The sequence below is a fragment of the Xyrauchen texanus genome, chromosome 24 (assembly GCF_025860055.1).
Source record: "Xyrauchen texanus isolate HMW12.3.18 chromosome 24, RBS_HiC_50CHRs, whole genome shotgun sequence".
Classification (NCBI taxonomy): domain Eukaryota; kingdom Metazoa; phylum Chordata; class Actinopteri; order Cypriniformes; family Catostomidae; genus Xyrauchen; species Xyrauchen texanus.
The window spans coordinates 28,714,846-28,736,186 of NC_068299.1; the positions used below are offsets into that span (position 1 = coordinate 28,714,846).

At 39.0% G+C, this 21,341-nt stretch overlaps 1 protein-coding gene across 3 annotated transcripts in view; it reads right to left on the bottom strand.

Moving 5' to 3' along the window:
• Nucleotides 1-1,938: 1,938 nt before the first annotated feature.
• Nucleotides 1,939-21,341, bottom strand: part of tet1 (tet methylcytosine dioxygenase 1) — a 67,882-nt gene continuing 48,479 nt past the window's right edge. For all 3 annotated transcript variants that reach the window (XM_052090193.1, XM_052090192.1, XM_052090194.1), the window contains 9 exons: nt 16,502-18,575; nt 16,073-16,163; nt 13,506-13,599; nt 12,975-13,183; nt 12,577-12,727; nt 10,054-10,143; nt 9,770-9,907; nt 9,309-9,621; nt 1,939-6,452 (listed from right to left, as the gene is read on the bottom strand). In XM_052090193.1, coding sequence (XP_051946153.1) covers nt 5,398-6,452; nt 9,309-9,621; nt 9,770-9,907; nt 10,054-10,143; nt 12,577-12,727; nt 12,975-13,183; nt 13,506-13,599; nt 16,073-16,163; nt 16,502-18,575 — 4,215 coding nt within the window. In that variant the 3' untranslated portion in view covers nt 1,939-5,397. The remainder of the gene's footprint in view (nt 6,453-9,308; nt 9,622-9,769; nt 9,908-10,053; nt 10,144-12,576; nt 12,728-12,974; nt 13,184-13,505; nt 13,600-16,072; nt 16,164-16,501; nt 18,576-21,341) is intronic.

Genomic DNA, 21,341 nt, shown 5'->3' on the forward strand with positions numbered 1-21,341 from the left:
CCGCATGATTTCAAAAAAGCGGCGATCCTGGTCTTGCGGAGCTCAAGCAGGGATTGTTGGTGGCTCTGGTGGAGTGTCGCGAGGGACTGGAGGACTTCAGCCAGCTGGGAGGACTCTATGGGGCGACTCTGTTCCATTATTATGGTTTTTTTTTTTTTAATGTCCCGGGTTTCGGCACCAGTGTAGAACCCTCACGGGAAGGAGGACAGGAAACGAAGGTTCCAGGGAAAAAGGTAAGGGTTTTAATGTCTGTCTCAAAAATAATTATAACAAAAGCAACACACAATAACATAAGCGCAGTGGGTTGGCTTGTTCTAGTCGAGTCCCTCTGCTCTGCGGCCGCTGGCTTTTCACCGCTCTCCTCACTCTACTGCAATTAGAGACAGGTGTTAGTCATAATTTGGCCCAGGTGTGAGCGCCCTTACCGCTTCTCTCTCCCGGACGGGCGCTTGACCACGCCCCCGCTGCCACAGTTACGTTCATTATTATTGACACAATCGTAATTCCATAGCATAACCGTGTACCCTAATAAAACAAAATTTATTGTAAGCAACATTTAAATCGCAAATATTATTAGATAGATTTTCCAGGTATTATCGCCCTTGGTAGATTCATATGAAAAATTATGATTTTTGAATGTCTGTTCGGGAGACAAAACAGTCATGCTACAGTTCAAATTAAATGGCTTGCTTGAGCATTAAGTGTCGTTTCAAGTTCTGGCTTTCGTGCGTGGATGTGTTTTTAAAATGCCAATTGTTATTACTAGTTAGTTGCCTGCGACATAATGTATGACGCCCAAAGGCATAGGGCATAGTCTTATTCATTGTGAAACTGTTTTCTTAATGGCATGAATCACACTGAAGGCCTTGACTTTAAATGCATGGCCCGCCACTGAGAAGGTTAATATCTTAGAATCATTACCATAGTCATGTAGCATGGTATTTACATTGCATTCCTAGGTACTATTTACGGTGGTACATGTCTAATGACAGGGCAGGTCCATGGTAAGTTTGACTGTTTATACTGTAGATATATAGTATGGTGCAGTTGCTATACTGCACAAATAATGACCAGAAATAAACATGTCAATTGTTTTCCACCAGAGATGCCTTTATCTGTCTGTCTGTCTGTCTTGTGCTTTACTGGTTTACTGATCTTTCATATTATATCTCACACATTATATCAATATAATTTCTTTAGTGCCAAACGTCAGTGGCACAGGGCCCTCACATTCTTGAGTTTGCCGTTTTGCTCTATAGGCCTATGTAGTCTTCTCTGCTGCTGATCCTGTACTCCAGAAACCACACAATTTAATCTTCCATTTAGAAGGCTGCATTCTTTCCTTTATATTTTCTTTATCTTTCCCCTATACAGCCTCATTTTTAAACATCTGCTCATTTATGACATCTGTTACACATATTCCAAACTCAAATTCACTTCTATGAAAGTGAGAAAAATCAGCTGGTACTTAACCTAAACTGTTTAATGTGTCTGACAAATAAATGCAAAATATTTATAATAAATGCTCATACTTAATGCATTGCTATGGCCTATGTAGAATCAACTATGCATTGATCGCAATGTGTTGTTAGTGGGCAAATCTGCTTACCTAAAGAGAAGGGATGAGGCTAAATCATGTCCAAATTGATTAGCGCTTGAGTTATATGTTTACGTGATGTAAACACACAAAGTATAACTCAAGCGCTTGTACTAATTGTTACAGACATGATCCCTTCAATAAAGTATGCTTTAAGAGACAGAATGGGTAAAACACATTTTTTGTGTGTGTGTGAAATCCAGGCTTTGGCCATGTGTTTTATCTTTTCAAGTTTTCAGGTATTAAGTATCTAGAGTTATGAATTAAGTACAAGAATATAAATTAAAAACCATTCAGAAAGCATGCAAATACCAAAGCATGTAATCCCAGGACTCCATTAGTAGCTTACAACTGTGCGTTTTATTAAATTTTTCAAAAGCTGGTGTTTTCCTTGACAAAACATTCCAAGTCATTTAGAATGAAATCTTCAAGTCATAATATGTTCTTGTTTGATTTTACATATAGGAGGTGTACAATTTGACATTATAGATCACAACATTTAATGTTGCCCACAATGGCTTACATTCAGACTTAACGGTGAAGTGTGTAATTTCTTAACCACAAATAAAAAAAAGTCCCACCCAAACTCACTGGTTGTCATTGCTGCTATACTGGGCCAGTTGGGATACTCAAACAAACAACTGAGCAATGTTTTAATAGTGCCACAATGTTTACATATTTTGCCGGAACCGAATGGTTGCCTTAATAGTTGTCTCTGCAATAAAAGTTGGGAAAAGAGATTTTTCTATTTTAACATAATATTTTTTTTTTACACACTTCCCCCTTAACCCATCGGTATAGACATTCACAGTATATAGAACATAACTGCCAAACAAGTTAATTCATTGAAGATGACATAAGGGTTACCACTTGACCATTTCACAAAATATAAACAAAAGTAATTAACATTTCTGAGAATTTGATTGGAAGACATTATGAGAATCCTAAAAGCTTATGTCCAAAGTTACATGAGGGCACAGACTACCTGAGAAAAGAGGGAGGAAAAAAACTACAACAAAGGATGAGAAACATGTAAGAGATTTATAATGTGGATAGCCAGGTGAATACTGTATTGGTTTGAAAAGGAATGTAACAATATTTATTTCAGATTTGTTTTTCTTATACCAAATGTTGCTGTGAGTGCCATGAACAATATTTTTGATAACTGAAATAAGATTATGTGAGCCAAACTTGTAAAAAGCTAGATGTATCAGTAGTTGTGTAGTTATAAGTTGAATAATAACAGAGTTTGAACAGGGACATGGAGACAAACCAAAACATAATTCATAGAAAACAATAGCTTAGAAAAATAAATAAAATCATTGAGCTTTAAAACAAATTGCATTGGAATTTCCCTTAGGCCATTCAATTTATTGAGTCCAAAAGATAGTCCTGATATTTTAATCATAATGAATTAATATGGGGTGACTGTGAGGGTCATAGTATTTGTGTCACACAAGGTAAAGAGGGACAAAACACAACATAGCATGCTTATGACGTTTAAAGCTGAAGTGTTACATTTCTGCACCACTAGAGTCACCAAACGGAATTGCAAAAGTTCCTCTGCCATTGGTCCAAAAAAGACAGCAGACAGCAACTAAAACGAACAGAGCAATGTTTTGATAGTGCCACAGAGTTTACTCTTTTCGGGGGAACCAACCTACAAATGGCTTATTTATGGTTGTCTCTGCCTATTAAGGTGGAAAAGGAGAAAGTATTTAAACATTGAAAAATACGCACACTTCAGCTTTTAAGTAAGGTAAATATTAAACACCCCCAAAAATTAAAGATCCAAACTAGTGCAGCACCTATATGTGACTTGTCTGGTACTATGTATGAGCACCATAGAAGAGTGCTTATTTCTGAGTTTTATAAAAAAAAAAAACATGGTTACAATAGTCTTATTTTCATTATACATGATGGTTTTACACAAAAACAACAGTTGCAAAATAGATTTAATTGATGAGACAGTAGCGTGAATATACCCATGCCACTTTGTGACTTCAAGTTCCTCAAAACATAGGTTCACATTGAGTTATTGTAGAGTTTTCCTATATTTGCAACTAGAGTGCGATTTAATAGTCAAAACATGTTTTCAGAGATGATGTGTACAATTTCTCAGAATTAACATGAAAAGATACTGTTTCAAGTGCTTAAATATAACAGCATTTTAGTTGTACAATGGTTTTGAACACTGACGTACACTCTTTAGCACCTTGAAGAAGAACAATTAAAAAAAGACTTTTCAGCCTTGTGTTCACTTTAAACCTCATGTAAAAGTAATGTAAACCTTTTTGCTTTTACTTGAGCCAATATCTTGACTAGGCCTCTAGATAAATATGCAATTACAAAGTTGTCATGGTTTTAAAGTTGACCTTTCCATGCACTGCACCCAAATAAAAATGTAACAAACTTTTGTTTATATCAAAATGTACAGATATTGATTTACTCCATGGCTCCCCTCACCAAAAAAGGGGATTTATTTAAAATAAAAATGCACCATTTAGCAATAAAAATATATGAAATGACATCTCAGGAGGTTTCGTGGGATTTCTTTAAAAGCACCATTAAAAAAAATAAAAATTGATTAAGTTGTTTTCAAGTCATGCTTCAAAACTCAACAAATAACATGATCATTTACATAAGTGAAGGTAATTAAATGGTTTTGATTTTGACACGTTGTCAAACTGCAGCATAAAACCCTACATGATTATTGCTAAAATATGCAAAGTTCATAATCATGATTGAATTGCAGAAAGATACACCAAACAATTTTGAGTGTTGATAATTAATAATCAATAAAAACCAAATGTGCATATTAGAAACTTACAAAGTGCTTTTTAAAAGATGCTAATTATTGGAAACTATGTTCACATTACAATTTTTTTTACCTTCATTACCAATACAATTTACCCAGAAAAGTGAAGAGACGAAACCAAAAGCTATTGACCATTTTCCCCAGAAGTGCCATTTTTTGTTTTTGACAGGAATGACAACGATGCTGTGAAGGATAGACTTACAGTCTTTTCAATGGGCTGTACTGCAAATTAAAGTGTTTTTGTTTTGCAAACAAAACATTGAAATAATATATTTTCAAGAACATTCAGTATACACAAAACTCCACACAACATGAGTTGTGAAAAATCAGGTGGCATCAAGCAACTTTATAAAGCTTTATCCTGTGTGTGCAATTAAAGAGATGGTAAGTCTATCCCTATCAGCCTCATTTTCATTACAGTTAAAAACCAAAGATTGTGCTAGTGTGAATTAGGTCAATACCTGTAATCTAAATATGTGACCAACAATCTAATGTAAAATGTAAAGTTGTTATAATGACCAATTGTCATTTAACATTACTGCTACAATGGCACCAGAGCAACTACAAGAGAGCACCCAAGAAAATAGAACTCACATTTGACAATGTCAATTCGAAGTGTTTACTACACACGTCATTTCAGGAATGACATAATCCTATTGCAGTAAACAGGCTTGGACCAGAAATTAAATTACAAAATAGTTTTCAAAATGATCAGAATAAATAATCACATATTCTATGCACTAATTCAATCTATATGTATAAAACCAGTTTTATAATATCTGTTCTGAGCACCATCTCTTTACAATAAAAAAACATAGACATGTACAAACACACACACCAAAACTCACAGTTAAAAACCAACGATAGTCTAATTCAATGTAAAAGCTGACATGATCACAACTGAAAGAGGGCACATAAAAACAGGTGTGAAAGAAACAGAACTAACTGAGGTAAGGCATTAGCTTGAAAAGCACGGAAAATATCACGTCCAGCGGTTATAAGGCCCAGTAACGTGTGTGAGGGCATAGGGGGCTGACACGATGACGCCATCACGTGTAACTGTTAGCGATTGACGGGTAGGGACCTGAAGCTTGTGTCTCTCATCTGGATAAGTCTCATCTTCACTCTCTGTACTGGAATCCATTGCCCTCAACCTTTTATCCTTGGCATCCAAAGCTTCCAGACGCTCCGCCTCTTCTTTCTCCCTGGCCTTTATAGCCATCTTGGCCTCCCACTGTTGCAGGCCATGACCAGGTGCATTCAGGCTCTTGTGTTGGTAGAAGACCAAGGAAATGCGAGTGGGATGCGTGCGGTTGGGTCTTAGGATAGGAGTGGTTGCGTGTAGCTCCCGTCTGGCACATTCGATTAGGATCGAGCCGTGAGAGGGAGCCACCGCAACCCCACCAATATCGCTGTCAAGGAAATTGTGCTCGCTGTCTGACCATACCTCCTCTGCCTTAAGCACCTCTGGAGTAATGGGTGGGTTGTTGTGGTCCTCAAGGCCTAGTTGACCTCTAGGTTGGCAGTTCAACCGACTGTGAAGACCCTCAGCCATTGGCGAGGAGAGCAGAGTGGGAGCCGTCCCACCCTGGAAGCACCGCATCTCCTCAGGTTCGGATTTGAAAGAGGGAGAGTAATCAGAGCAGTTATAGAAGTTTGTTCTCATGGGGTCAATCAAACATGGCTGGTTTTTGAATGGTTTCTGCTCAGAGATCTCTGCAGAAATCTGCTGAAAGGCATCCAGGACTGGGCTAGGTTTAAAAGAATGAGAACCATGGTTGTGGGTGGTTCTTCCAGAGAAATCATGCTGGGATTGAGTGAAGTCTGAGTGAGGTGAAGTAGAATGTGTAACCGTGCCAAAGTTGGAGGCCACAGGAGGTGTAGCGCATGTGTTACTCTGCTTGTATGGGCTAGAAGAATGGAAGTCTGAGAACTGTCGTCCAATGTCTTGAAACCCAGCCAATTGCATTCTTGAACAGAGATTCTGAGTTTCCTTTTCTTTACATGGTGAATGTTCAACAGAGGTGTGTTTGAAACCTGTCAAAATAGAAAATAATAATAATAACTAGATCTGTAAATTTTTTGAAGAACATTTGAATGGTGCTTGCTGAGGAAAAACTTGCTGCCACAATGTCACACCAAAGATTTCAGTTCACTTCCCCAAGTCAAAAGAGCCTGACTCCATGTCTTTACAATTTTCTGATGCTGAGATAAGGCTGGGGCCCTAGGGGCTAATAGGGGCCCTTAAGGGCCAGGATAGGTTCACAAATGGCCTCAGTACACTTCCCCAAATCAAAAGAGCCTACTCCCACGTCTTTATGATTTAGTGGGGCAGAGTTCCCTTTTCAAAAAGCTACACTTCTGATGCTGCGCTGAAAAGTGCTTTGGTAACAGCTTTAGGTGTGACCAGCTGTGAATATGTGTGCAACACGTCAATGAACATTGACTGGAATTTATAGCCTCTGCCGGTGTAATCATTGGATGCACCTGCGGCAGGGCTATATATAGATGCGTCACAGGCGAGTCGTCAGATCTTTTATCTTCAGATCACTGTGTTTGTGTGCTTCACGAGCCTGTCTGAACTTTCTTTCCTCTGTTAGGAGTTAGAATTTAGAGAGAATGACTGAAAGTAAGAGCAAACGATGTGTGTTCCCTTGTTTACGCTCTATGGCCCTGTTTGGGGGAAGAGTATGCTGCTCTCGCGATGGGGCAGGCCGGGTGCGCGCATTGCGATCTTCTCTTGGTCAAAATGCTTCGCGCTCGCCTTGCTTACTTCCGAGAGTCTGCGCCCACACTTAATTCGTGGGGCTCTTGTATGGATCTGGCTGAGGAGCGAGAGACGGGTCCATCCATTTCGGGTCTGTCCCCATTCCTGCCTGTATATTACTGAGGTATGTCCCCAGGACTTCCAAACCTAACCACTCCCAAAATTCCCTTTGTTCATGGTTTGGGTATTTAAGGAAATGTGACACATTGTTCAAGGTTCTCTGTAGTCAGACCGTCCCACACAGTTTACTGTGTGTAGTTTATATCAGGTAATTGCAATTTGAATTACTTATGTTTTGATAAAATCTCTAAATTTGACTTATTATTGTCTAATTGGATTGATTAATTTATTATTTGACCTGGATAATAAATTGTTAAATTTTAATTTATTCTGATTTACTCTGAAACTATTGTCTTTAGTAGATTATGTTCAGTCCATGTTTCCGCAAATCCTCCACCAGGTTAGAAGCTCAGTTTTGAGTGGAGCATGGGGCACACCGGCTGAGACTTTAGAGCTCCCACTAATTAACTGGGATTATTTCTAGTGTACTTAAGAGTGTACAGGCTCGATAGGGAATTTCTGTTTAGGACAACATGAAGTGTCAACCAAGCCTAAATAGGGTGAAGTCTAAACCTCTGGTTATTGTAATATTTTCTAGCTAAGTGTACATAGGAAACTATGGCATGATCATATAAATCTATTTTAACTTGGGTTATCTTTGTTGGTTTATCTTTGTAAATTTAGTGGTCGTGACCTCTGGGTAGAAATGTTATTCTAATTAAGTGTTTACTATCTAAGGGGACTAAATAAAATACTTGTAGATAAAAAGGCAAGCATGAGCAGCAATCTAATTAGTATCTAGTCAATTGCTGTTTTAATGACCAATACTGGCGTATTTGTGTCCGTGAGAGCCGCGTGTACGGCCCGTGCGAGACTCTCCAAGCAACAGGAATCCGAATGAACGAGTACAATATAAAATAGAGTCAAATACGATGATTACATTTTAAACCAAATTTAATGATAATAACTAAGATTAGAACATTAATATATCCTTAGAACCTTTTATAATTGGAGTCAGATATAATAAATGAGGATCATAAAATTAATAATATTGTTATGTAATTGGAATGAAATAACTTAAACTGAATGCGCATGATAAGACAGAACACGCAGAAGACCCTCAGCCACGCCATTGGATACCATGAAGGGGAATTCCCTATTCCTCCTTTACCTTATCCCCTTCCCCCATTACAAAGTGGTGACCCCGACGTGATCTCCAATGAGCGAGTGACGTCTTTGCAGTGCGAAAATCAGTTCCTTTCCACAACAGGACATATGGTTTGAGTTTCTTCATTTCTGTCTTCAGCTGATGTGGTAAGTCTATTCTTTTTGCATATTAGAAGTGTTGAGGAAAAGCACAGATGCACCCCATATAGACACATTTTGTAAACCTATATGTCAGATAGGTTTGTCTCTGATATGTCACACTGTGCTATTTACCATATAGCTGCAGTTAAACCATACTGAGTACAAAAATCCATGTGACTACAAGAAATTTTAGACAATTACCAAACTCTCAGTAGATTAACATAATTAGCATTAGCCTTCAATAACTTTAAAAAGACAGAAGAACTTCATTAGGCCTTTAAAATTTAAGAACACTCTTTGCAGCTTGCATCACCTATGACTCTGCCCAGCCCCCTTTTATATATTCAAATAGATTTCAATGAGAATACATCTAGTGACATCTTGAGAAAATTGCATTCAATTTCATCAGCCTGACATGTTACTGTACACACAATGCACAACTGACAGAAAACTGATAGAGGACTTTTTGCCAGTTTTTTCACCCATTGTGTGAACATCATACACCCGATCACTTTTAAAAGCCCTAGCACACCTCTCCTCAATTAGCAGCACGATTTAAACCATCACACATGTCCATAACACAAATTGTGCGGGATGAGTTAGATGCTGAAATCTGTATGGAACAAGAAAATTGAGTAAGGGATTTTGGAAAATCCCCAAACGAAGGTAAGAGGAACAGTAATAGTAATAATTAATAATTTTTTTTTTTTTCAAACTTTAAGGATTAAAATAAAGAATGAAGACTGTAGTGGGTGTACCTTTAAGAGACTCATTCTTTCCTTTTACAGGAGTGACCTGCTTACTATCCAGGCCGTTAAGTTTCTCAGCATGGGCTCTTTTAGCCTCCAGTCTCCTCTTGCGGGCTGACTTTACCGGCTCAGCCAGCACTCTCACTTCTCTTGGGAAGGAAGAGAGGACCTGCAGAGCCCCTGTCTTCATCTTAGCCCACTGGCCCTCAACATGGCCGAACTCATCCGTGTCAGAGATCTTATAAAGAGGCAGGACGTGCAGTTGCTCGTCCTCTGGAATGTTTCGCACTGCACGGTTATCCTCCTTGGTTAAAGTGCATACCTGCAGTTCACAGAAAGAGTCAACTTTATATTATTATTATTTTTGTGATTATATGCTGGTGCCCAGCAATGATGGTCTTTTCAGCAAGGAAATTTCTAATGTATTGAAATCCCTGATTTAAAATTGTGATCCTGGAGGTGAGCCTCACCACAGTACTTCCATTGGTCATGTTATGTGTGTCTTTGTGAGCATGAGCACAGAAGTCCACACATGCAGTCACACCAGAGAATGGTCGACCTTCCCTCCTGCCCAGACGACAGTCCTGCCCCTGCTGCTCCTGCTCAACCTGACATCATGACAATACTTCAACACAAGTGTACACACAGTGCAACACATCATGCACGCTAATGAAACTACATGCTGGATGATGAAATTAGCAAACCTTAAAAGCTGCTTTAACATTGCGATTCATTTTGAATATGTGATTCTGACCTGGTTCTGAAAGGCCTCTGGAGCCAGTTTCCTGTACACGGGTGCCAAATCTGTGGCCAGATTCTGCAGATTTCTCTCCAACTTCTCCTCCTAAACCCAAATAGCAAATATACAGCATTACTGCATAGCTTTAAGGTTAATTTCAGTGACTATAAATTAAAAAATACTCAAACTGATGCATTTAGTTATAACACATGAGAAATGACAATGACATCAAATTTGGTGCAACGTGTTTACCTTTCTATTCCTGATATGGACACTAATGAGATTTCTGAGCTTTGCCACAAGGAAATATTATTACACTGCAAATTTCTTTTTTTTTTTTTGTGTGTGTGTGTTTTTGTTTTGTTTTCCAGTAAATATATCTAAACATTATTAAAACAAGATACGTTTACATGACAAGCAAAATTGGATAAGATATTTTGTCTTGTTTTCAAAGAAATCAAACACAATTTAGAGAGGTTTATGCTTTAAACAAGAAAAAATATTTTGCCAGTTTTTTACTATTTCTTACCTCATTGGCAGATTTTAGTTTTTGTCTTGTTTTAAACATAATACTCACTAAATTTGATCAGATTTCTCTGAACAAAATGTAATATATTTTAATACCATTTTGCTTTTCAAGTAAATATATCTTGTTTTAAGAATATTTAGATATTGTTACTGGAAAACAAAACAAACATACTAATTAAGAAATGTATTTGTCCATAAAGTCATATGGACTACTTTATAGTGCTTTTATGGTATGTGTTTTTTTGTCCTTGATAGCTGTGGTCACATTGAACTGTCATTGTATGGAAAAGAGCTGCATATCAAGATTTCTTTTCAGAATTTAGAATTAAATATTTTTAATTAAATGTGTCCTTTTGTGTTCCACAGTAAAATAACACCATACATGTTAGAATGATAAGGCTGAATTTAAAAACAAAATAATTGTATTTTTTTGGGCAAACAATTAATGTTAGTGATGTCTTACTAAATTAGTCTGTTTTAATTATAGCCACTAGAGGGCAACAGGCTAAAATGATTGAAGTTAATGGAATAATACAGGTACACACACTCTCATGCAGGCCTGGTTCTACTGGGGTGAACACGAACATTAAAGCACCCTCAATCAAATAATGTTGGTGCATTAAAGCTTCACTTTAGCTACTAGAGAACTCCCAAAATATTCAGAAGCACCCGAAGAGATTTTGACCTGGAACCAGGCCTGCTCTCATGAGAGAAGCATATCTCATTTAAGGTAACTATAGGCTTTTAGGGGGATTTAAAAGCTTATGATTATGCTAGATCTAAGCATTACAATTAAAGGAATATTCTGGGTTCAATACAAGTTAAGCTCAATCGACAGCATTTGTGGCTTAATGCTGATTACAACAAAAATAATTTTTTGACATCCCTACCTTTCTTTTAAAAAAGCAAATATCAAGGCTTCAGTGTGGCACTTACAACAGAAGAGAATTGGGGCAATAAAAGTGAATGAGGCCAATTTTTGGAGGGTTTAAAGGCAGAAATGTGAAGCTTATAATTTTTTTAAAGCACTTGCATTAATTATTCTCTTAAAACTTGTGTATTATTTGAGCTGTAAAGTTGTTTAAATCATAATTTTTATAGTTATTTTAGGGTTTGTTTACATTATATTGTAATGGTAATGAAGTTGACTTGAAAAATGACTATAACCATAACACAGAAAAGGTTAGTAAGCAATTTTATCAAACTAAAATCATGTTTACATGTCTTGTGGCTATACTTTTGAAACGGAGAGTATTTTAAGCTTAGGAAATTGCTCCGTTCATTTCCACTGTAACCCAGATTTTGGCTTTTTTTTTTTAGAAATGGAGGGATGGGGGCCTGGGTAGCTCAGCGATAGCATTAGCTAAAATTAAAGTTTAAGACGGCTCTGATGCAGAGGGCCTGAGTAGCTCAGCAAGTATTGACACTGACTACCACCCCTGGAGTCGCAAGTTCGAATCCAGGGTGTGCTGCGTGACTCCAGCCAGGTCTCCTAAGCAACCAAACTGGCCCGGTTGCTAGGGAGGGTAGAGTAATATGGGGTAACCTCATGTTTGCGATTAGTGGTTCTCGCTCTCAATGGGGAGTGTGGTAGGTTGTGTATGGATCACGAAGAATAAAATGAGCCCCCACATGCTGAGTCTCCGCAGGGTCATGCACAACGAGCCAGGTGATAAAATGTGTGGACTGACGGTCTCAGAAGCAGAGAAAATCCACCCGGATTGAGTGAGTAACCACGCCACCACGAGGACCTACTGAGCAGTGTGAATTGGGCATTCCAAATTTGGAGAAAAGGGAAATAAAAAAAAACCCCCAGCTCTGATGCTGCATTTCGTTCACACAGAAGCAGTATCAAAACAGCGTTACATACTAGCGGATGAAGTCGGTCATTACAGGCATAATTTAGTCTGGCTTATATGTTGCATTGTGTCTTTACATTGAATTTTGAGCAGGCACAGAACAGCCTTATCTTGGCTGTGTAAAGATGCCTTAAGTCCAGTAAAAGCTGACCTCCTCAGGGTAGTCTCCTTGTAGCCTGAACTTCCTGGGCGTTTTGCTACGTGCAAACTTGCAGCCATTGAAGTACATACTCCAGGAGCAACCAAAAGAGAAGGAGGCACCACAGGTCTCTGGATCCATACCCTGACATGCACAGGTACGACTAACAAGAGAGATGAAGAAGATAAAGATGTTGATGATGAAGTGGCATCTTGGCTATAGTAAAACAGAACTTGAAACTGAAAGCTAATGCTTAAGTACTTATGATGTTATTGCAGAGAAAAGGATAATTATGTTATTTCACAAATGTCTGACTTTTTAATGAATTTACAGTTACAAAATGATGCTGTGAGGGAGTGTATGCATGAATCATTCCCACACACTCTGTCCATTTGTTACAGGTGACTCACTCTTCATTGAGGGCACAGCGGCGGCTAGTGGGTGAGCCATGTTTGCAGAGAGTCTGTGTGAGCTCCTGGTACAGCCTGTCGGCCACACCGCGTGGGATCCCCTCCCAGGCCAGGATCAGAATAACGACCACTGCGTTCTGACAGCAGTGACCAGCACGCTGCCGCACAAGACATAACAACTTCTCTTCCTCACTTCCACGACGTATGATCTGGAAATTTCACACAAGCACACAGTATATGCAACAACAGATTTGCTGCAACCTCTTCATAGACCCGTTTACACCTGGCCTCGTGTGATCCGAACACAAGTGGACAGCCTCATCCTTAATGTTTTTTATCTGATTTATCAACATTCTGAAGGCATACTATAAAAAGTTGTAACCTAAAAAGTTGTAAGCTATTTCTGGTTGAAGCAGTGATGTGTCTCGCCTCAGTCGCATGACCACTTGTGATCAGATAATCCAAAATGGATCTTAATACCAGATATAAACAAGGCCATAGATTACAATGTATGTCATACTAGTCACTGACCCACTTGGCGATTGGGCAACCCTGTGAGCTCCGCCCCTCCTTGCCAGTATACACCACAACCTCCACACGGACTGCATTGCCTTTCTCACCATACCTGTGATGAAAATAGAGCAGTGAGCAAAAGTAATTACTTACTTTGTGAGGGGTAAAATTAAAGGGTTAGTTAACCCAAAAATGAAAATTCTGTCATAATTGACTCACCCTTATGTGTTCCAAACACGTTTGACTTTATTTCTTCTGTGGAACACAAAAGGAGATGTAACGTAGGAGATGTGAGCCTAACATTCTGCCTAATATCTCTGTTTGTGTTCCATGAAAGAAAGTCATACAGGTTTGGAACAACATGAGGGTGAGTAAATGACAGAAATGTAATTTTTGGGGCAACTGTACCTATAAGGACCATAGCAGATGCTTTATGTCGTAAAAATGAGCCGGTTCTTGAAAACATCATCACCACAACATACATTTGGTTTTATCCCCTTTTCTCCCAATTTGGAATGCCCAATTCACACTACTTGCAGGTCCTTGTGGTGGCCTGGTTACTCAACTCGGTCTGGGTGGGGGAGGACAAGTCTAAGTTTCCTGCACTTTTGAGACCGTAAAATGTTAAAGTGGTTAATCTTATCACGTGGCTCGTTGTGCATGACACCGCGGAGACTCACAGCATGTGGAGGCTCATGCTACTCTCCGCAATTCACACACAACTTAACATGCTCCCCATTGAGAGCGAGAACCACTAATCATGACCACAAAGAGGTTACCCCATGTGACTCTACCCTCCATAGCAACCGGGCCAATTTGGTTGCTTAGGTGACCTGGCTAGAGTCACTCAGCACATCCTGGATTCGAATTCACGACTCCAGGGGTGGTAGTCAGCGTCAATACTCGCTGCGCTACCCAGGCCCCCCTGTTTTTGCATGATTGTTAACATTTTCCAATATTGCCAATGCATTTAAAGAATAGAAATATACAATAAAGAAAACAAATAAATGCAATAAAAGGCAATACAAGTGCAAAAATAAAAATTAAAAAAATACAATTAAATTAAAGTTAAAGTAACCACAATGTTATATACTGTACATAGATTCACACACATGCTCATCACCAGCGGTGCCTGTTGGTAGCACAATAATTGTGCTACACACTGTCCCTCAGGCAATGGCATGCTGGTACGTAGCTAGCTGCTACAGAGGCCATGTATCCCTCTCCTAGGATGATTTGTATTTTTTCCTCATCTGTCAGTGTGAGTAAGTCTGAAAGCGATTTTTGGAATTGTGGTTTGTATTTGTTTCTGATGTTTTTATATTTTTCTCAATGTAGGAGAAAGTGCATTTCTGTTTCAACCTCACATGTTCTACAGTGTTTGCAAAATCTTTCCTCTTTTGGTTTCCAATATTTTTTGTGTCTGCCTTTTTCAATGGCTAGACTGTGGTCACTAAACGTGGATTTAGTTAAGATTTGTCTTTGTTTGGTATCTCTGATGGTACTGTGATTTTCTGCCAATTTATATTCTCTATTTAAAGATCTATAGTATTTTAGTCTACTTTGTGTTTTGGTTTAATTTTCCCAGTGTTCTATATAGGTTAATTTAATCATATCGATGATATGTATTTTTGGATCTTCCGTAGTGTTTGTATCGGACTAGTTAGTGTCAAGCTTAAAACGTTTAATGACCAGCTGGATAAGAGGGCTCTTTTTGGGATTTATCTCTTCTGTTTGTAGTGCTTTCCATTGGAGGGTGTTGTGAGTGCTAGATTTGAGATGTTTCCAGAAGGTGTGGGTTCTTAACCTCTGTGGTGAAAATTACTATATGGGCCCCTTGAACCCAGTCATGAGCTTCCTGTTGCAACTTCTAGAGAGCATGTAAGTGTGTTTCTGCTGAAATACATCTGTGGTTGCTACTTTGTAGTAAAGTCTGAATCTACATGCAGATTTCAGTCATCTTGCACAACAGTTTTCCAATGTCAATGATCAACCGTGATTCTGCAGATTAGGACATATTCCAGGATCTTTTGTTGGTCCTGGAACAACACAGTCCTATCAATAACCCCTACACTTAACTATAACCACAACCCTGAACATAACCTACATATAAAATTGGAGTGTTATGACAGGTTGATAAGTATAGTGTAACATTATATTACCTTCGATCCTAGTGCTTAAATCTTACTGGTTGATAGGAATGTTGTTCCAGGGCCAAAAAGGATGTTGATCCAGGAACATGTGGGGAGATTATCGTTACTATTTATTGAGTTATTACAATTCTTATATTATATACTTCCCTGGTCTTGTTCCAAACCCAAATTAGTTTCTCATGTGGAACACAAAAGGAGATGGTAGGCAGAAGGTTAGCCTCCATTTGACACTATTCACTTTCATCGCATGGAAAAGAGATGTCTAAGGATGACATTCTCTCTAACATTTCCTCTTGTGTTCCACAGAGGAAATAAAGTCATACAGGCTTGGAAAAATTTGAGGGTGAGTAAACGATGACAGGATTTTCATTTTTGAGTCAACTACCCTTTAAATCTGGGATAAGGGAAAGTATTTTAATACTGAAAAAATACCTGTTCTCTATCATCTCTCTCACTGCTGCTACATTTGGGCCAGTTCCAAGGTGAGTGTAGTATGGACCCTCCTCCTTCTCAATGATTTGTTCTGTGGTAAAAATGATAAATGATCAATAAAAAAAAAGTTAAAAAGATAAAAATAAAACTTGAGATAGGTAGACCCAATTTAAGACAGTAGCTGTGTTTAGAACATGGTAGCTGGTTTTAGGTAGCGTAAACTGGTCATTAGCTGGTCCATGCCTGGTAGACCAGCTTGGACCAGCAACAAACTAGCTACAAACTGGTCATTCTAGCTTAAGGTGGTAAAGTTGGTCAAAAAGCTACCAGCTTAAACTTTATTTTCCAGCAAGGCAGCTAGAATTTATTTATCTATTTATTTAATTTCAGTCTACAGATCAAAATAATGAAATGGCTCATGTGACTTACCCACACAGTCACAGGAGGGCAGTTCAGTGGATTGTTTGGAGGGGGTGTTGAGCAGGTTCTTGGTTGGTGTGTCCAAGAACCTCATTGGAGACTCCAAAAAGCTGTTTAGAGTGTGTTTAGGGGGAGTCTGTTCTCCAGTGTATGGCAAGTCACCATTTTCCAAATGTACAGTGGATGTGGACAGCACCGTGACACCACCAGACTTCTCCACTTTGTAATGTCCATTTAGATTTGTGTGCAAGTGTTGATTATATTTTAAATTGTTTGTTTTATGGTTCACCCCTGGGCTTTGTGGCAAGTCTTTCAAAAGTTCACTGGGCATGGTATGCTGAGGTTGTTGTTTAGCACCATGGTTTAGCACATCATAGGTTTTCGATGCCTGAGAAATCATGTGTTGTTCACATTCATGCTTCCTCCACTGGCAAGAACCAAGATGGTCATTTGTATGATTGCAGAAGAGTCCATTTGGCGGTGATACAGTGTTGCCACCATGCTCCTGTTTAAAGTGAAAGCCATTATGTTTCCCAGAGCCTGTGATTGTTTCGAAGTCTAAGTGCTCTTTCTTCAGAGAGTTGCTGAAATATAAGAGCTGCTTGTTCTCATGGTGAGCTTCTGCTATGTATTTTTTCAGGTCTATCTGAGCTTGTGGAAGATATGGACTACTTTTGTGCTGAAACCTCATCTTATGTTGCGAAATTGCTTTCTGGATTGTGGCCTTGTGCGGGGTCTTTCTGTTGGGTGTCCTCTTGGCCAGTTGAATCCTACAATGGTTATCCTCAACCTCAACAGCTTTCTTCTTAGATATTCTGGGTTTTGAAGGTGTCGTTCTAGGTTTCCTTTGTTTTCTCAAATGCTGCCCCAAAATATTATTGTATTTTATGGTCTGTGCTGGCATTCCTTTCAGGGGACTGTTTTCTGTGATTTGCTTCGATTGTCTTGATTGGATCATGAATGCAAGTTGCACCAATTGAGCAGCAACTTCCTCCTCATCCCTCTTTCTTGAGATAGGATTCCCATCACCTTGTTTTGCTTTCTTAAAAGTGCCTTCTAACCTGTCAGCTTTACAAATTGCTTGGCCGTATCTTTGGTTCTCTGCAGTGTCCGATAGCTTTTCACATTCTGAACTAGCTACCAGAAGATCCTTCAAGGAAAGCTTTCTGGGGGTAGATGCACAGCGCTGATTTTGGATGAAGTTGACCTGCCTATTCAAAGGGCTGCGGATGACAGATGTCTGGTGCATGGATGAACTAATTACTGATACCTTGTTAGAGAAAATATCTGAAACTGATTTAGCCTCCAGAGGAGGTTTGGGGTTGCTTGAAGCAGAGTATGTAGACGTTGCGCTTTCTTGCTGAGTGTCCTGGTCTTCTGTTCTGAAGAGCACCGTTTGTTGAGTAGCTGCCAGTTGGGTCAAGGCCTCAATAGCTATAGCCTGCTCAGCACTAATATTCCTATGCTGGACCAGAGACTGGACACTGGGTAAAGATAGTGCAATGTTATCTTGCTGAGGAGGTTTTGCTGGTTTTCCATGAATTGACTGACACTGATCAGGCTCTTCTTTCGGCTCAGATTTTAAAGAACAGATATCTGAGGCCTGACGCCCAAAAATAGCTTTCCTATCTGTACTACAGAAGCAGACTACAGCTGCTAGAGTGGATAAAGGATCCTCATAGCACCCGTTAGACTCTAAGTGCACTGAGTGCTGGTTATCTATCTCCACCGATTGCTCCTCCAGTTTGATCTTCTTCAAAGGAACTGTCTTTTCTTGAGGTGCCTCGAGTTCACAAGTCATGTTTGTAGTTCTACAGGACAGTTCAGCATGTTTCTCAGTGTTTGGGTTGATGTGTTCAGCACCATTTAGAGTAGTTTGAGAGATGAGAAGGACAAATTTGCTATCAGTGGTCCAGGGCTGCTTTCCAGGAGGTGCTGTTGCCAGGCCATGCTGGAGAGGCGTGAGAAAATCAGGGACATTGTGTGTTTGGGATATGTAATGCTCTTCTTCCTCTGGTGACACACTGGTCTCCTCCATCTGCTCTGAGTCTGTGCCATTTGCTGAATTTAACTCTGACTCAACCTAGGCAGTGGAAATATATAGACATGGTTCAGTATGTTCTAGTTGTGGTATGAATGAGTGCACACTGTTAATGGTCATCATAACGTATGAAAGCTGGTGTCATAGTTGATCAGTAGTTACATCAGCGACATTGCCAGTACTTGGGGGAGTTTATACAGTATATAAAAACAAAAACAAAAGTAATGTTTAGTCCTAGCCTTATGAAAATAGTTCAACCAAGATCACATAAAATATGGCGACACATCAAACATTGTCTCTTGCATGTCTCTTTACTAGGGCTGGGCATTTTTCAATAATTTTGTATTCGAATATTTGAGCTCATGAAAAACAAATTCTCTATTATTTGTTTATTTAAATTAAGTTCATTAATAAGAAAAAAAACATTGTGAAATTATTATTATTTGAATTAATATGGTAGCGTCACATATTAAACACTTCAAAACAAGTGTTTATTTGCTAAACATGCTTATATTATAAACTGGGTTTTTTTTGTTGAAAATTTTAAATAAGCAATTTGTGTAAACAAAAAAGTATAGAACAAAAGCATTTAAGCTCACCCAAAGCGGAGAAAAAGTAATAAAGTAGACTGCCGCAATAATGTAAAGAATGTATATAAACACTCGGCATATACAGTATCTCACAAAAGTGAGTATGCCCCTCACATTTTTGTAAATATTTGAATATCTTGTGTCACAACTCCACCCAATGCATTTAAGTTATAAGGTATAACTGCGAGTTTTAGTTTGGGTGTTCAGGATTTAATGAGCATTTCACTGTATTTATGGGCAGCAAAGCAAAATTTGCGTAATACGAGTTGTATTTTTACTTTTCCAATAATTTATGCAGAACTCGAGTATTTACTCGTGCACATCCCTACTCTCTACCAAGTGTCATCAGAACCCCTCTACCAAGGGAGAGCCTATAAGATTAGCAAAATATAGCACAGCACAGCAGTACACTGATGAGGAGACCAGAGGCCGTTCTTTTTTAATAGATGTCTATGCAGGAGATGCTTCAGTACGCTGAATAACCTGCTTTTATGAGGAAACAGCTAATCACCTAATGTATTGGCTGCATGTTTTACACTGAACTTTGTATGGAGATTACTGTGATAAAATTGCTGTTTAATAAGAGAAGTTACAGACAATTTTGTGACAAGTAGGTGTCAGTATACGGTTCAACCCATTCAAAATGCGATTTACTGTTGTAACACTCTGAACATGGTTCATTGATGTCAGGGCAATTGACTAAGAAGACTCTCGCGATCCAAGCTGACCGTTATGCTCTCTCCTATGCTAAAGCCTTGGAGGATGATATTTCAGTATAAAAGAATCTCTGGCTTCATGATGTCATAGCAAAAGAGCCAATGATGTTTAATGTTATTGACGTGTCACTATAGGTGCTTTTTTAATTTTGAAGTGAGTCACTGTAAACTGCTATTGTATGGAATTATTTATTGCAAAATTCTTTAAAATGTGTTTTTTAGTGTTCTATAGAAGAAACAAGTCATGGGTTTGGGATGGCAGAATTTTCATTTTTGGGTGAACTATTCCTTTAATTTGCCATATTGCAATCCAGAAAATTTTAAATGCTATTTGAATCTCAGAATAAAAGATGTGTTTAAACAGGGACAAAAGTGAAAACTAAGGAGTGCAAAAGTGACAAAAATGGCAAACAAAAGGGCCTGTATGATAGAGTGGCCAGAAAGAAGCCACTTCTCAGTAAAAGGCACATGACAGCCTGCCTGGAGTTTGCCAAAAGGCACCTGAAGGACTCTCAGAACATGAGAAACAAAATTCTCCAATCTGATGAAACACCAACTGAACTCTTTGGCCTAAATGGCAAGCGTCATGTCTGGAGGAAACCAGGCACCACTCATTTACATTTATGCATTTGGCAGACGCTTTTATCCAAAGCGACTTACAGTGCACTTATTACAGGGACAATCCCCCCAGAGCAACCTGGAGTTAAGTGCCTTGCTCAAGGACACAATGGTGGTGGCCGTGGGGTTAGAACCTGTGACCTTCTGATTAACAGCCCTGTGCTTTAGCCACTACGCCACCACCACTCATCACCTGGCCAATACCATCCATCTACCATTTTTCAGCGGCTAGTCAGACTAGTCAGGACCGAGAGAAAGATGAATGCAGCAATTTACAGAGACATCCTTGATGAAAACCTGCTACAGAGCGCTCTGGACCTCAGACTGGGGTGAAGCTTCATCTTCCAACAGGACCACGACCCCAAGCACACAGACAAGATAACAAAGGAGTGGCTACGGGACAACTCTGTGAATGTCCTTGACTGGCCCAGCCAGAGCCCAGACTTGAACCTGATTGAACATCTCTGGAGAGATCTGAAAATGTCTGTGCAGAGGTCCTGCAAAGAAGAATGGGAGAAACTCCCCAAAAATAGGTGTGCCAAGCTTGTAGTATCATACACAAAAAGACTTGAGGATGTAATTGGTGACAAAGGTGCTTCAACAAAGTATTGAGCAAAGGCTGTGAATACTTATGTACATGTGATTTTTTTTTTTTAATTTTGTATAAATTTAAAAGATTTCAACCAAACTTCTTTCATGCTGTCATTATGGGGTATTGTTTGTATAGTTTTGAGGAAAATAATGAAAAGGGGTGGTTCACCCAAAAATTACTTAATTGTTTTTTAGTAGATCTTCGCAGAATGTTAGCCACAGTCACTATTCACTGTCACTGCATCTTTTTTCTATTTCCACAAAAGAGAGAGAGCCATATTGTTAGGAAAGCA